Source organism: Taeniopygia guttata, chromosome 36, assembly GCF_048771995.1.
Source record: "Taeniopygia guttata chromosome 36, bTaeGut7.mat, whole genome shotgun sequence".
Taxonomy (NCBI): Eukaryota; Metazoa; Chordata; class Aves; order Passeriformes; family Estrildidae; genus Taeniopygia; species Taeniopygia guttata.
The window spans coordinates 1,413,477-1,430,642 of NC_133061.1; the positions used below are offsets into that span (position 1 = coordinate 1,413,477).

The 17,166-nt window shown below is 50.7% G+C and overlaps 2 protein-coding genes across 2 annotated transcripts in view; one reads left to right on the forward strand and one right to left on the reverse strand.

Annotated features, from left to right (window-relative positions):
* The window catches only part of LOC101233579 (uncharacterized), a 376,722-nt gene that overhangs the window by 79,490 nt on the left and 280,066 nt on the right, over nucleotides 1-17,166 (forward strand). The gene's annotated exons all lie outside the window — the stretch shown is intronic.
* Nucleotides 5,656-17,166, reverse strand: part of LOC140681504 (uncharacterized) — a 46,840-nt gene continuing 35,329 nt past the window's right edge. The window contains exon 3 of the mRNA XM_072921379.1: nucleotides 5,656-6,335. Coding sequence (XP_072777480.1) covers nucleotides 5,716-6,335 — 620 coding nt within the window. The 3' untranslated portion in view covers nucleotides 5,656-5,715. The remainder of the gene's footprint in view (nucleotides 6,336-17,166) is intronic.

Here is a 17,166-nt window from a genome sequence, read left to right on the forward strand (position 1 = left end):
AACAAATTAATATCACATCTAAATTGATGAGTGAGCTTGCTGCAGATGTAGACGATACCCATCATGCGGTTCTACAAAACAGATCTGCAATTGATTTCCTTCTTTTAGCACAAAGACATGGGTGCGAAGAATTTGAGGGCATGTGCTGCATGAATTTGTCTGACCATTCTCAATCGATTTATAAACAGTTAACGCAATTGAAAAAACATGAGAAAAAACTTACCATAGTGGACACTCCATTTGATAACTGGCTCAATTCTTTAGGTTTTTTGGCTGGGTCAAAGACTTAATTTGTTTTGGTATTGTACTTTTTTTTTATCTTATAGTTATTTTAATTGTTATACCGTGTTTTTACAGTGTGTGCAAAAATTAGTTCATTGTGCCTTCACTCCAGCCTGAGTAGCTCAAAAAGAAAAAGAGGGAATTGTTGCAGCATTTTTGAGAGAAAGAGGACATGAATTGTGAAAGTTGAGCTACTCCAGTCTAGGCCTCAGATTGAGGCCTGGTGGGGCCTTCAAAGCCTCTGACGCAGTTAGAAATTCAGAGCTTGTGGCGCAGATAGAAAATAGTCTTAAGGTGTGATCGGGACCACTGGGTTGCTTGGGTGTGAATTAGTATAGGTTTTATGGTGTAAAGTGTAGGCCGTTTTAAGGAAAAGGTAAACAATGTTAGCCTACCAATTAGAGTGTCTTTGTTTTTGTAAACTATGTGGAAGCTTATATAAACTACCACCTTATCTTGAATAAAGGGAAAACGCTTGATTAACCACATTGGTTTGAACCTGCATTTGTCTTGTCCAGCTTTCCGTTTTTCTGAGATTCCCTGGCTTTAACCATGTGTTTCAAAGGCAGAAGAAGAAAGAGGTGGCTCCTGGGAGGCTCAGCCAACCAGACCTGTTCTTCCTGACATGTTTTGTAATGGAGGAATTTTTGGATACATGGAATTTGGGAGGAGGAATCTCAATTTTGACCACGGTCACCTTGAGAAGGACAACTATTTACATTGGAAGGAAATCACCAATCCCCAGTGTTTCAAAAGCAGATGAGATGCATCTCTCAAGAGGCCAAGGGCAGCCAGACCTGTCTGTCCTGGCAGCTTTCACTTGGGAGCAATCCTTGGATGTACAGAATTTTGGAGGAGGAATCCCAATTTTGGCCATGGAACCCTGGAGGAGAAGGACAGTTCTCTCCCATAGGAAGGAAAGCCCAGAGTCCCAGGGCTTCAGGGGCAGATGAGAAGCAGCCCTCAACATGCCAAGGTCAGCCAGACCTGTCAGGTGGTCCCCAGGAGGCCCAGCCAGCCAGACCTGTTCCATGTTCACTTGGTTCCATGGGACCCCACAGTGTCACAATGGTCTCCTTGGTTCCATCAGGCCCTGGAGTGTCACAATGTTCCCCTTGCTTCTGCAGTGTCACAATGGCCCCGTGCTTCCATGAGGCCTTGCAGTGTCACAATGGCCCCGTGCTTCCATGAGGCCTTGCAATGTCACAGTGGCTTTATGGTTCCACAAAGCCCTGATGTGTCACAGTGGCCCCTGGGCTCCGTGTGCCCTCGCTGTGTCACAGCGGCTCCTCTGTGACACTGCGGCTGCACAAGGTCACCATGGACCCTTGGTTCCTTGGGGTCTCTGAGTTCACATTGGTCTCCTTGATTCCATGAGGCAGCACAGTGTCACCCTGGCCCCTTGGTTCCATGAGGTTCCCCAGTGTCACCGTGGTGTCCTTGGACCCGCATTGTCACAACTGACCTGTGGTAATCACATATCCTCTGAGCAGAGAGAGAGCTCTCCCAGGATTTTCCTGGGAAGCTGTGAGAAAGCTCAGAGAAAAGAATGAGAAACAATTCTTATCTTCACTTGCTGCACCTGTTGTTGTGCACATGTGGAATGTGTTATGGAGATTTGTTTACCAAAGGGTGATTTCTAAATTGGCCAATGGTGATGGTGTTTGGATTTCAATTAACCAGTCTGGTCTGTCTGTATCAGACTCTCTGCAAGAGCGATGAGTGTTTCTTAGCAGTATAGTATAGGATAATGTAATAAAGGGATTGATCAGCCTTCTGGAATCATGGAGTCAGTGCTAATTATTACAGGCTGGGGACGCCCTGCTACGATAGTTATCTAAGTCAATCTTCCCTTACCTCTGAATGCTGAACAGAATAGGCTTAACAGGCATAGCAGGAACACCAACCACTGTAGACCCAAAGAGCTGGCTGAGGAGTTGGGAGAAAACTTCCCCTGGTGTCATTTCCTCATGGTAGGTGCCATTATTAAAGTAATTCCAAACACATACAGTTAGTGTGTGGTAGCCCCGAATCTGTGTGCCCACCGACCAGAGGAAATTAAAAATCCATAAATTCCTCACCATATTAACCCATCAAACAAATTGATTATCAGCCAGATTTGCCATAGTTATAGGATGGGAAAAATGTAGCCACAACCATGTGCCACCCAAACCAGGGTAAGCTAGACCACATGGTGACACCTAACAAGGTTTCTATATCCAGTGTAAAAAAAAAAATCATGTTACTCAAGAATTGTTATTCTTGTTTCACCCTATTTCTCTCAATGCCCTCAGGCTGCACATCGGTGCCAAAACTGGTCTTGGTTTACAAGACAGGTGTCTGCTAGGGAAGGCAGCAAAAAGCCTCCTGTGGAATGGAGAATGTAAACCCCCTCCCTCCAAATTATTAGAATCATGAAATCAAGGGGCTCTCAGGCAGGCAAAGATGTGGGAATAGGAATATCAGCTCTTTCCTAGTGTGTATAACAAAGCAAACAAGCAGCAGCAGCTGCGGCACGAACAGCAAACAGAGCAGAGCCCAGTCCCGGCCTTTGGGCCGTGGCGCTTTCCCTGCGGTGCAGTTCCGGGCACAGCCAGCAGGGGCGCTGTGGCTCCCGGGGGCAGGGCAGGTGCGCTGACCCCCACGCGGCTGCAGGGGGCGCTCCGGCCGGGCTCGGCAGCGCGGGGCCATGGCGGCTTTGTCCGAAGGGGGAAGGGCTGGAGAGAGGCTTTGCTTCACAAACCCCGGGGCAGCCGGCTCCGGTGCCCCAGCAGGACTCTCAGAAAGCAGTCAGCTCGGTGCCCCAGCAGCACTGGCAAAAAGCAGTCAGCTGGGCTGGCAGGATGTCTCGGCAGGCAGGGGGTGAGGGGCTCCAAGCAGGGCAGAGAGAGCCCAGCTCAGGATCCTGGACACCAGAGCAGACAGGGATAGGTCTCTCTTTTAGTGGGGCAGGTGTAAATAAGGTCCCAGTTCAGTGGCTGTTCTCACGAGCAGAGGCTCATCCCAGGACAGAAGAAACAGCTCTGGCCCGGGCTCTGGCAGCAGCAGTGGAAACTCCAATCTCCAAGAGCAGCAGATCCTCCCAAAATAAGGGATCAGCCGATAAACATCAGCCAATGATAAGGAACAAACAGAAAGGAAAAACCCAACCCCCAACACTGGTTTACAATTCCTAATGCTAAGGGAGAATTGTATAAAGTTTTAATTCCACTTTTATAATTGTTTACATACGAGCTCTTGAATTGTCAGGGGTAGGGATTGGAACCTGCTGCTCCAAGGCTCCTCTCACAAAAAGAGGCTTAGAAAGGCTGGCGGTCCTTGGAGGTATTTGGGGATCTACTGGGGCTATTGGGGGTCCTTTCTGTGCCTCCTGACCTGACGGGAGCTTCTCTAATAAACTTTGGCTAAAGCTCCCAGTCTGCCCATGACAGGAGCCACTGTGAGTGCCTGTGACATCCCGGCTCTTTGGCAGCCTGGGGACACTTAGAAAGTCCCCATGAAACCCCTCTGAGGGCCTGTCAAAATATCTGAACCTTAATATGCAAACTGTCGGCTCTTAACTGAAAGGTTGGTGGTTCGAGCCCACCCAGGAATGCCATTTATGTCAGAATCTGTGGTATTTAAATGATCTCAAAATTGCAGAAATTTGCTGTCTTTGAGCCCCGCTGCCAAAGAAGAAGCCATAATTCATCTGTGCTGGTTTTCAAGGTTGTTTATTCTTGCTTATCTATAACATGTTCTGTCTGACCTGCAGTAGGCCTTTCTTGCGGGACAACATGCAGGGCTCTGCCCCTCAGTGGGAAGTTACAAACATTATATACCAGAAACTACCTGTGCTATATTTACAATAATGTGCCAATACCTATCACCTGTGTTGAACAATGTGTCCCCAGTCTAAACCAACAGAAAAATGCCAACACTACAGTGAAACATGGAAGGCATGAAGAAGATGAAAAAGGACAGGACACACACGATTTCCTCCATCTTGCCTCCTTTGAACCCCTTATCTAGAATCCTAAAATTCTACTTTTGCACCTGTGTCACACTAATTATTACTCATATCAAACACTCAGAGTGAGTAATTCATCCTGTAAGATTGAAAACTCTTTTCCATGGACAGAGATCACAGGCAGTGTCTCTGGGGGCTCTGTACAGGGGGGTTCCTGACCCCTGCCAGGGTCCCAGACCTGCCAGGGCAGCCAGAGGGATGCCCTGGATTACCACAGCAAACCTCATCAGGACCCATTGCTATGGTCAGTTTCCAAGGCAACCATCACCAGCCCCTGTTGCTATGGTCAGTTTCCATGGCAACCATCACCAACCCCTGTTGCTATGGTCAGTTTCCATGGCAACCTTCCCCAGCCCCTGTTGCTATGGTCAGTCCCTGGGCAGCTCCATGGACACCCCATGCCAGGGGTGGTTGCCATGGACACCAGCTCAGGCCTGCAGCCAGAGCCCGTTTCCATGGCAACCATTGGCACTCCCATCCCCAGGGTCATGGGATCCCAGAACCACAGAATTGGCTGAGCTGGGAGGGACCCATCAGGATCCTCGAGTCCAGCTCCTGGCCCTGCACAGGACACCCCAACACTGCCAGCCTGGGCCTGGCAGCGCTGTCCAAACGCTGCTGGAGCTCAGAGAGCCCTGGAGCTGTGACCCTTCCCTGGGGAGCCTGGGCAGTGCCCCAGCAGCCTCTGGGCAAAAACCTTTCCCTGAGATCCAACCTCAGCCTGCCCCGACTCAGCTGCAGCCGCTCCCTCCACTCCTGTCCCTGGGCACCAGAGTGAAGAGGTTCCCTCAGCCCCAGCCAGGGACCCGCTCCCAAGGCTGCTGCCATGGCCACCAGGGCTGGCACCAGCTGGGATGCTCGGTTTCCACAGGCCGGGATTCAGGAATGGAATTCCCCAATTTCCTGCTCCTGCTAAAACCGTGCTGGCTCTCGTTGCCCTCCCACCTTCCACTGAAGGAAAAAAGGGAAAGATCCCAGGCTGGGATAAGAACAATTTACTGGGAACAGCAACGAGATGAGGAACAAGCAGGACTAGAAAAATATTGACAACAGAAGGGATAAGAAAAACTATTTACAGGGGAAATTACATCACCATCAATTCTACCTTCCTGGCCACATGTCTCCTCCTGCCTGGAAAGGACAACCTTCTCAGGGAGAGAGAGAGAGAGAGTCCCTTTCCTGCCCCTGGCAATGACCTGAGGTAGGAGTGAATGTAGTGACAGGGTCATGGCCAGACCCTCATGTTCTTCAGTCCCACATAAGGTCATTGGCAGGGGCAGGAGAAGGTACAGGTGTCTTCCCAGCATGGATCACAGATAACAGGGATCACCAGGGCTCTTCCCAATGTGGGTTCTTCAATGGGGGGTGAAGGTGGAGCGGTGCACGAAGCTCCTCCTGCAGTTGGGGCACTCACAGGGCTTCCCTCACCAGTGGCTCTGTTGGTGTTGGGTCAAGTAAGAGCTCCGGGTGAAGCTCTTCCCACACTGGGGACACTCGTAGGGCCTCTCCCCAGTGTGGATGCGCCGGTGCCTGATGAGGTTGGAGTTTTGTTTGAAGCCCTTCCCGCAGTCAGAGCAGAGGAAGGGCCTCTCCTCGGTGTGGACCCGCTCATGCAGGAGGAGACTGTAGCTGCTCTGAAACATCTTCCCACATGTGGGGCACATGTAGGGCCTCTCCCCAGTGTGGATGCGCCGGTGGGTGACAAGGGTGGAGTTTTGCTTGAAGACCTTGCCACAGTCAGAGCAGAGGAAGGGCCTCTCCTCGGTGTGGACCCGCTCATGCAGGAGGAGATTTGAGCTGCTCTGAAACCTCTTCCCACATGTGGGGCACATGTAGGGCCTCTCCCCAGTGTGGATGCGCCGGTGCCTGACAAGAGTGGAGTTGTGCTTGAAGCCCTTCCCGCAGTCAGGGCAGCGGAAGGGCCTCTCCTCGGTGTGAATCCGCTGATGTTCAAGGAGATGGGAGCTGGTGTGAAACCTCTTCTGACACTCAGGACACTCGTAGGGCCTCTCCCCAGTGTGGAACCTCTGGTGGATGATGAGGTCGAAGCTGCAGCTGAAGCCCTTCCCACACTCCTCACACTCGTAGGGCCATTCCCCAGTGTGGATCATCTGATGTCGTTTCAGATTGGTGCTCTGCCTGAAGCTCTTCCCACACTCCAAGCACTTGTAGGGCTTCTCCCCATCGTGAAGCTTCTCAGGGACCACCAGCTCCGAGCTCTGGCTGAAGCTCTGCCCACCTTCCTGACCTAGAGTGGGCCTTTCCTCCTCAGAGCACCCTGGGCTGGGTTTGCAGCCCCTCCTCCTGTGGGATCTCCGGGGCTTTTCCTCCCTGTTGGATTCTTGCGCTGTGGAGTTGCTCAAAACGGCCTCTTCCATGAGGTTCTGCTGCAGGGATTTGTCCTTCCTGGTCTCCATCATCAGCTCCTGCTCTGGGGTAGGAAGGACAAGGAGAGGATGGGATTTGCCTCCGTGCCACAAGGAAGGGTAAGGAGATCCCCCCAGTGCACCCCCGTCAGCAGAGCGTCGGCGGCGGGGCTGTCCTGCAGCCGGGGGCCGTGCTGGGCCGGGAGATGGAGCAGGAGAGAGGGGGAAAGGGGCACTGACTTCCTCCTCACCTGCCTGGATGTCCCAGGGCGCCTTCCTCTTCCTCACAGCCTCCTCCTCCATTTCATGAAGATTTGGGTATGGGAAATTCTGTTTTGGGAGGAAAACAAGAGATGAGCACATTCAGTATTGTCCTGGGTGGAAGGCAAACCAGGGAGAGAGTCTAAACCAGAATCACAATTGACTAAGAAAATTAAGATCAAGGCAATGATACAGAAACACTGGCTTAATCTCACAGAGTCAGGATATAACCTGACACCCCGTTGCTCAGGGTGGTGGTAGCAGTCTGATGAAATGGTGGCTGCAGTCCGGCTGGAGTGATGAACGTGATTCTGTCAAAGTGGTGATCCTGTAGAAGGGTCTGGTCTTCCTCTGAAGGTCCAGTGGTGGTTATGGAGCTCTTGTCCTCTGGGAATCCAGTAGGCAAGGTGGTCGTGGTGCTGCATGGGTGAGATTATATCCAGGCAGGAATGCTTGGTTCCTCCCCCTGGGCGGAGCATCCCACAATGGGATGATGTAATTTTATCAGCCCTGCAGTGACACTCAATGGCCCATTAACAGAAGATGGCCCCTGGAGGGCGTTATCAGGGCTGAGCCATGGAAGAGATAAAGAACACTGCCCCACCTGTTGATAACAGTTTATGGAGATGGTGACTGAAAACACTTTTGGTTACATCTGACGCTGTAACCTGAAACAGTGAGGCAATCCCTGCTCGGGGTGGGGGGTGAACACCACCCCCCTTACCCAAACTGGCTCAGGTGTAAAACCCCCACCCTGGGAAGGACACGCACACAGGGGACAATGTCACACTTGCCCGGCCCCAGGGGAGTTCTCTGTCCCTGTCACTCCCTTGCTCTCCCCCCTTTTTTCTTTCTTTCCATCCCTCTCTCTTCCTCACATTTGTTGTTCAATAAAATCCACCTTGGATTTGGTCTTGGTAGCACCTTAATTGGGGCAGAGGCATCTCTGTAACAATTTTATTAACCAGCTTGCAACACTATTTTGCACAGTGAGTTCAGGGCACTGCTGTCTGACCCCAAGTGCCTTTTTGACAACAGCCTGGTTCCCTCCTCTGAGGAGGGTCTGCCTCTTTCTGGAGGAACTCTTGGAAACTTGGATGCAGCTTCCTCTGAGCAACTTTTGGGAGAACTTATGAGGAAAATGGCTGTTGTGGGTGGCCAGTGTAAAGAAAATATATTCCTGTCCTTCCCTGAAAAGTTCGTTAAAGTCACTGGAGGAAAGGGAGCAAATCATACCAGTGAAACTGACCAGGATCAGTCACCCCAAGGTGAGGAACACAAGGCTACTAAAGTCCTACAAGAAGCCCTGCTCAAGTAGCTAAACTCCCGAATAATTAGTGAATTTGCAGGCTTGGGGGCTTTTCCAAATATGAGAATCATTATTTTCTTCATTCCCGTCACCTTTGTGACAGCTCCACAGAGCTTTCCCTTCCATTTAATAATCTGTATTGGGCCAAATTTCCATATTTCTTTTTTGGAACCTGCCAGCATCTGAGGTAGAGCTGTGCTGGAAGTGATGGAATTTGGAATTGCCACAGAATTGCTTCTGCTGCTGGTTTATTAATGTTTGGGATTTGTTTGTGTTTCCATCACAAGAGACTTGTGGGAAGAGCAAATATTCCTCAAGGCATTTTATGGAGGGTTAAATTTAATTTCTGCTGAGTTTGTTTTGTCTTGTGCCCAGGGGATGCTCAAGGGGTATCTGGTTTTGGTTTGACCCTAATTTTCTTCTGATTTGTCTTTATCACTTGAAAACACCTGAAAAATGACTAAAAAGAGTATTGATCAGAGATGTCAAAAGTCCCACCATTTAAGAGGTATCTGAGGTAGGATTTATGGTTTGGGAACGTATTCTGGAGGATTTGTGGGTTCTTGGGGGATATCTGGTAGTATTCTCCATATCTTTGCACTCCAAAAGCCAAGGTGGATTGCTCTGTCACCTAAAAATTATTCAATCCCACTGGAAACCCCACATTCTTACCCCAAAATTGCTCAATCCCACCTCAAAATGGCTGGTTCCCACCTCAGTCCCATGCCAAAATTACTCAATTCCACAGCCTCTAGGGTGAGATGGGGTTGGAAGGAGATCGGGAGAAGTGACATCTAAATTTGAGGTTGTGGGATTAAGATTGTGTGGGTCTGAGTGGTTGTGATTTATTTTGATAGTAAATAAAACTTCCAGAATTATTGATTTCTGTTCCATTCATTTTCTGTCAATTTTGGTTTGCTTTTCAGAGTGCCGCCTTCTCAGCTGATTTTGTTTGTGACCTCCTGCCCCAGACTGAAAAGCAAGTTGTGTTCTATTTGCCATCTGTATGGCAGTTGTCCTGTGTTAAGTGGGCAGTTTTTCCTTATGTCTTCCAGAATCCCTCAGGGGAGACATCTGCTGATAATGGGCTATTGAATGTCACTGCATGACTGATAAGAACTATAACATCCCACTGTGAGATGTTCCGCCCAGATGGAGGAGCCAAGCATTCCTACCTGCATCTAGTCTTGAGATTCTGGCCCACCAACACAGCTTTTTCTGGGCTGGATTTCTCAGAGGAACAGCTGCCTCTTCCTCTTCAGAAGAAGACACCCTTTTCTAGAGGATCGCTTCTCCAACAGAACCACACCTGACACTCCAGGAGGAGTGCAGCCACCATTCCAATTGGACTGCGGCCAACACCCTGTCCAACAGTGTGTCAGGTTGTATTCTGACTCCGTCAGTGTTGTTTTGGTTCACTGCATTGTTTATTTTATCTTTTTATTTTCTTCCCTAATAAAGAGCTGTTATTCCTGCTCCCATATTTTTACCTGAGAGTCTCCCTTAATTTCAAATTTATAACAATTCAGAAAGAAAGAATCTACATTTTTCCATTTCAGGAGAGGCTCCTGCCTTCCTTAGCAGACACGTGTCATTCCAAACCAAAACACCTCCTTTCTCTCCTGCCTTCTATTGCCTGCTCTGTTTCTCTCTCTGTGTCTCCCTTGACCCAGGGCAGCTCCCACCAATTACCCTGCCCTGATTTAATTCCCAATCCATGAGCTACGACAACCATGGGTGAAGTTATGAAGGCTGGCAGTGAAATGTCACTGTAGGATCCTGCTGCACTTGGCTTTTGGCTCTTCCATAAGGACTTTGCCTTCAAGGGCAGGAACATCTTTTCCTGTCTGGGAACTGGAATTCCAGCCCCTGGCAGTGTGTGCCACGGATCCCAGAGGGGCATTCCCGAGGCTCCCGGGGTGCTGCTCCTGCCGTGCCTCCCAAGGAGCTGTGCAGGGCAGGGGACAAGGTGCAGCAGCTGTGTTGGTGCTGCAGTGCCACAACGGCCCCTGGTTCCAGGAGTTTCCCCACTGCCAACAGCGGTTCCTGGGTTCCATGATGCCCTGCTGTGTCCCCATGGATATTTGGTGTCATGAAGTTCTTCAGTGTCACAATGGCCACATCACTCCATGAACTTCCGCAGTGTCCAAATGGTCTCCTTGGATGGGCAGTGTCACCATGGACCATTGGCTCCATGCAGCCCCGCTGGATCACTGTGGACTCCTTGGTTCCATGAGGTTCTGGGGGTGTCTCCATGGTCTCCTTGGATCCACAGTGTCACAATGGACCACTGGATCCACGTGGCCCTGCTGTGTCACCATGGCCCCTTGGTTCCATGGGACTCCAGGGTCACAATTGTCTCCTTGCTTCCACGTCACCCCCTCAGTGCCAAAATGGCCCCTTTGTTCCATGGGGGACACAAAAGATTTATAGAAACATTGAGCAAATCCTGCTTAACACACCTGGGAACACCTGTTTGCATTCCAGAGGGAGGTTAAAGGTGAGGATGGCACCAGCAGCTTCCATCTGAAACAGAGATCCAGGGAAAGGAGTGGGACAGAGAATTCAACTGGGAGACTCAGAGAATTCTGCTTCCAGAGATCATTTCTGGTCACACTGTCCCTTGTAGAAAGGTGACACCATTCCAGGCAGCCTGTACTGAGCAGGTGGCTCCTGAGTGGGGTTTGTTGTTTAGGAAACCTGCTCAGGCTTTTCCATTCTTTCTTTCCCAAGAGGAAAACTTCTCCTGGCCCTGTGTGCAGGCAGAGCCCTGAGGAGAGCAGGTGGGACGCGGTGCAATGGGCTGGGACATGGAGCTGCAGAGCTCAGGGACAAGGTTCTGCTGCAGGGCACAGGGATGTCAGTGCCAGGTGGGCGATGTCAGACATGGTGAGGCTGGGGGTGAGGAGCAGCTTGTCCAAACAGGCTCAGCCCTCAGGGGGCTCATTCTTGTACAAGCCCAGACCTCCTAAGGAGAACTTCAGCATCAAGATCACCTGGGGAATGCTTCTATCAGCTCTTCTCTGAACTGGAAAATAAGAGAATACTCACTTGATTAAAGAAAAAATGTCATGAGGTGCACTTGGAAATCTTCCTCCTTACAAGAACTCCAAACTGACTCAAATCAGCTGCACAAGCCCTGGAGATTTGCAGACGATTGAATGAAGACAAAGCGCCCCTAAGGGCTTCCTTTTCTTTAATGATCCCCATGGAGGATTTGGGGTGAAGTCCAGAACTCTCAGGCACTGAGAGAAGGCTGAAGAAGCTGCTCAAGGAGTCAGGAGCAAAACTCCAAGTCCCTTGGAGCAGCACTGGGCCCCACTGAGGGCAGGGACTGCCAAAGGCTCCCCAGGGACTGGTGAGAGCAGATCCTTGAGGCCAGGATTGCAGGGAGCCCAAGGCTCAGAGCAGGGAACTGCAATGCTGAGCAAGGCCTGGGCTGGCTGGGGGAAGCAGAAAGGCCAAGCCCTGAGCCCAGCCTGGCACAGCAGGGCCTGTCCCTCACGGGTGGCTCAGGGCTGTTTGTGGGGCAGGGGGATGTGAGGGGCAGCAAGGACAAATGTCACAAACCTGTGTGACCCTGCAGATCCTCATGGAACCAAGGGGCCAGGGTGACACTGTGCTGCCTCATGGAATCAAGGAGACCATTGTGAACTCAGAGACCCCAAGGAACCAAGGGTCCATGGTGACCTTGTGCAGCCGCAGTGTCACAGAGGAGCCGCTGTGACACAGCGAGGGCACACGGAGCCCAGGGGCCATTGTGACACATCAGGGCTTTGTGGAACCACGAAGCCATTGTGACATTGCAAGGCCTCATGGAAGCACGGGGCCATTGTGACACTGCAGAAGCAAGGGGAACATTGTGACACTCCAGGGACTCATGGAACCAAGGAGACCATTGTGACACTGTGGGGTCCATGGAACCAAGGGAACATGGAACAGGTCTGGCTGGCTGGACCTCCTGGGGACCACCTTACAGGTCTGGCTGACCTTGGCATGTCGAGGGCTGCTTCTCATCTTCCCCTGAAGTACTGGGGCTCTGGGCTTTCTTTCCTATTTCAGAAAATTTTCCTTCTCCTCCAAGGCCCTATGGCAAAAACTGGGATTTCTCCTCCAAATTTCCTTATATTGCAAGGATTGTTTCCAGATGAAATCCACCAGGACAGACAGGTCTGGCTGTCTTGACCACCCAGGGGCCACCTATGATCTGCCTTTGAAACACTGGAACCATGTGCTTTTCTTTCTTATGAGAAAAAAACATCCTTCTTGACCAGGCACCCATGGCCAACACTCGGGATCTGCCTTCAGAATTCCCTATATCCAAGGATAGCTCCCAGACAAAAGCTGCCAGGACTGACAAGTCTGGCTGGCCTTGGCTTCCTGAGGGCTGGCATTCATGTGCCTCTGAAACAGCGGGGCTCTGTGATTTCCTTCCTAATGAAAAGAACTCTTCTTCCTGTTCAGGCACCCACAGCCAAAACTGAGATTCCACCTCCAAAATGCCCTGTGTCCAAGGACAGCCCCTAGATGAAAAGTATCAGTAGAGACAGGCCTGGCTGGCTCGGCCTAAGGGTGGCCACCTCTCATCTTCTTCCAGAACACTTGGATTTTGTGTTTTTCATTTCTATAGGGAAAAACCTTCCATCCTGACCAGGCACCCGTGGCCAAAACTGGGATTCCACCTCCAAAACTCTGTACATCCAAGGATTGCTCCCAAGTGAAAGCTGCCAGGACAGACAGGTCTGGCTGCCCTTGGACTCTTGGGAGCTGCCTCTCACCTGCCCTAGAAACACTGGGGCTCTGTGCCTTCCTTCAAATGGAAGCGAACCTTCTTTCTTCTCAAGGGGTCCATGGTCAAAATTGAAATTCCTCCTCCCAAATTCCATAAGAAAAAAGTTGCCAGGAAGAACAGGTCTGGTTGGTTCAGCCTCTCAGGAGCCACCTCTCTCCTCTTCTGTTTTGGAACAAAAGGTCTGTGCTTTCCTTCCTATGGAAAAGAACCATCCTTCTTATCTACACAGAAATGGCTGAAATTGGGGTTCCACCTCTAAAATTCCCTATATCCAAGGGTTGCTCCCAGCCAAAATCTGCCAGTACCATCAACTCTGGCTGTCCCTTGCCACACTGGGGCTCGGCTCTTTCCTTCCCATGGAGATCACTGTGACACTGTGGGCACCTCATGGAACCAAGGGGATCATTGTGGCACCACTGGAGCCCATGGAACCAAGGGGCCATGGTGACACCGTGGGGCTTCATGGACCCAGAGACCATTATGACTCTGTGGGGCCTGATGAAACCATGGAGACTATTCCGACCCTTCAGGGCCTGGTGTCACCAAGGGGGCATTGTGACACCTCAGGGCCTCCTGGAAGCAAGGGACTATTGGGACACTGTGGGACCCCATGGAAGTGAGGGAACATGGACCAGATCTGGCTGGCTTGGCCTACCAGGGGCCACCTGACAGGTCTGGCTGATCTTGGAATGCCAAGGTCTGCCTCTCATCAGCTGCTGGAGCACTGGGGCTCCGTGCTTTCCTTGCTATGGAAAAGAACTCTCATTCTTCTCCAGGCATACAAGGCCAGAATTCAGATTTCACCTCCAAATTTCCTTTTATCCAGGGATTGCACCCATAGGAATATTGCCATGAGAAGTCTGGCTGGCAATGGTTTCATGAGGGTGACCTCTCATCTGTCCCCAAAACACTGGGGAAGGCTCCGTGCTTTCCTTCCTATGGGAAAGAACTTTCCAGCTTCTCCTAGTGCCCATAGCTGAGATTGGGGTTCTACCTCCAAAATTTCCTATATCCAAAGGCTGGTCCCAGAAAAATCTGCCATTACTGACAATTCTGGCTGGCCTTGGCCTAGTGAGGCTCTCACCTCCCTTCAGAACACTGGGGCTCTGGGCTTTCCTTCCTATGGAAAAGAACTGTCCTTCTTGTCCAGGTGCCTATGGCCAGAATTGGGGTTCCACCTCCAACACTGCCTGTTGTGACAGACTGGAGGAGCTTGTTGGCTGGAAAGATTTCATATGTGGGGGAGGAAGGGGCAGGTCCAGCCTTGCCCTGCCCTGGAACCCCAGCACTGCCCTGCCCTGGAACCCCAATCCCCCCAGAGCCTCTATCCCAGCCCAGCAGTGTCTGCCGGGCCCTGGCACAGCACAGGCAATGCTCCACAGCCACCTCTGGAGCCCCAGCCCAGCTCCTGAGTGACCAAAAGGCCCCAAGTTCCAGCTGGGGAAAGGGCCCAGGAAGATCAAGGGGTATTTAAGGCTGACCACAAGGCAAGCACACATCTTGGCTCTACCTCCTCTTGGAATTTCTATCTGAACCCCACTGGAATCCAGGAGTTAGTAGCTCTGTGTGTGCTTCCCTAAGTCTTATTTTTCCTTTCCTTCTGTGTCTACTTCTTCTATTTCTGTCCTCTTGCAAATTTTGATTAACTTAAAATTGAACAGGTGTAGTGTGTGTGAAGTACAATGGGCCAAGGTAATGCTTTGAGAAGTGTTTTCTGGAGATTGAATATCAAATTAAATCTTTTGCCAAAGTTTCTCTGATTTCCTAAAGTTCCCAGCAAAAGCTGTTGTGTTGTTTTGAGTTCCTGAGAATCTCTTGTTGGTATTTCTCCAGGGAGTCCAACTCAGAGGACACAAACAATTGTCAGTCCTTTTAAATGTCTCCTTGAGAGAGTTGTTTGGGGGATGGGGGTCAGGGCTTGTGTGTCCTGCTGGGCACAGCCCAGGCAGGGCTTTCACAGCCCCATCCCACACTCCATTTCCCAGCTGGAGCCGCTGGTGCCTCTGAGTTCTGCTGCCCCAGCCCCAGGGCCGCTCTCCTTGTCTGCCCATTCCCCCAGGGTCTCTGGGCAGGGATGGCCTCAGTGGGGGCTGCTGACATCCTCAGCAACTTGGAGGCTGCTGCTGAATTTTACTGCTCCAGAGGCTTCTTCAGCCTTCAGCTCTCCAGTTCAGGAATTCAGTGCCCCAGGGCTTATTAACATTCAGAACACCTTAACAAACCAAGCCTCTGGAAACAATTTGATCTAAGTTTTCAAATCTTTTGTGGTTAAGTAGAATTCAGAAGTGTATTTGAAGTATATTATATGTAGCAAGACAGTGAAAAAAGATTTCCTAGGTCCTATTTAGGTTTTTTTCCCCTGTTAATTCACTGATATGTGCAATCTCCAATTGGCACTGAATCCAAACACCTCCTCATGCAGTTTGAATAGATATGAAAATCAGATGTGGGGGTCAGAGGCTGCCTGGGGCACAGGGACCATGAAATTATCAAGTTTTCAATGATCTGTGAAAGAAGGAGGAGCAGCAACAAAACTTCCACACTGGAATTAGGAAGGGCAGCCTGTGGCCTATTTAGGATGCAGATTTGGGGAGTTCTGAAATAGGCATTGATTTTTTTAAGGGAAACAGCCCTTAAAAACAAAGGGGCCCAGGGAGGGTGGACACATTTCAGGAAAGTAATCTTAAGGGGGAAGGAGCAGCCTGTCCCAGTGTGGCAAAAGATGAGCTGGTGAGGAACATGACTGCCTTGATCGCCCATGGAACTTTTGTAGGAACTCAGGAAAGAAGAGGGTGCATTAACTTTGGACAGAAGGTCAGTCAACTTAGCAAGTGTTTAAGGATGTTGTTAGGTCATGCAGAAAAAAAATGAAAGAGGTGAAATCTCAGTTAGAGATTAACCTGGCCACTTGTGTGAATAAGAGTAGAAAATATTTCTATAAAAAAATTAATAGCAAAATGTGGTATAAGGAGAACCTCTACTCTTTATTGGATCCAGTGGAAAATAGAGTAACTAAACATAAAGAAAAGGTCAAACTACTTAACACCTTGTTTGTATCAATTTTCAATATATGGACAGGTTGTCCTCAGGACAAGTTTTCTCCTGAGCTGGTAGATGGGCACAGGGAGCAGAACAGGCCCCTGTAATCCAGGAGGAAGCAGCTGCTGACCTGCTGAGACACTCAGATGCTCACAGGTGTATGGGATGGGATGGGATCCATCCTAGAAGGATGAAGGAACTGGTGGATGAGCTCCCCAAGCTGCTCCCCATCATTTACCATCAGTCCTGGCTCACCAGGGAGGTCCCAGAGCACTGGAGGTGCCAGTGTGAGCCCATCCCCAAGAAGGGCTGGAAGGAGGATCTGGGGAGCTCCAGGCCTGTCAGCCTGACCTCAGTGCCCGGCAAGGTTATGGAACAGATCACCTTGAGTGCCACCACAGGGCACCCACAGGATGGCCGAGGGGTCAGAGCCAGCCAGCGTGGATTTAAGAGGGGCAGGTCCTGCCTGAGCACCCTGATCTCCTTTTATAACCAGGTGACCCACCTGTGGATGTGGGAAAGGCTGTGGATGTGTCCATCTGGACTTCAGCAAAGCCTTGGACACTGTCTCTGACAGCATTCCCTGGAAAAGCTGCAGCCCACGGCTTGGGCAGGTTCCCTCCTGGCTGGGAGATGGAAGAGCTGGCTGGAGGCTGGGCCCAGAGAGGGGTGGGGATGGTGCTGCACCCAGCTGGTGTCCAGTCCCTGGTGCTGTCCCCAGGGATCTGTGTTGGGCCCAGTCCTGTTTAACATCTTCACCGATGATCTGGGTGAGGGGATCGAGCCCACCATCACCAAATTTGCAGGTGACACCAAGCTGGGTGTGAGTGTGGATCTGCTGGAGGGCAGGACAAGAAGACACAGCCTTCAGCTGCACCAGGGGAGGTTTAGGCTGGACAAGAGGAAGAAGTTCTTCACAGAAAGGCTGAGTGGGCACTGGAATGGGCAGGCCAGGGGGGAGGTGGCAGAGTCACTGTCCCTCTCCAGTGGCACTCAGTGGCATATCTGGGTGACAAGGCGGTATTAGGGCATTGGTTGGACTTGATGATCCCAAAGGTCTTTTCCAGCCTATTTGATTCTGTCATTCTGTGATGATTGGGACACTCTG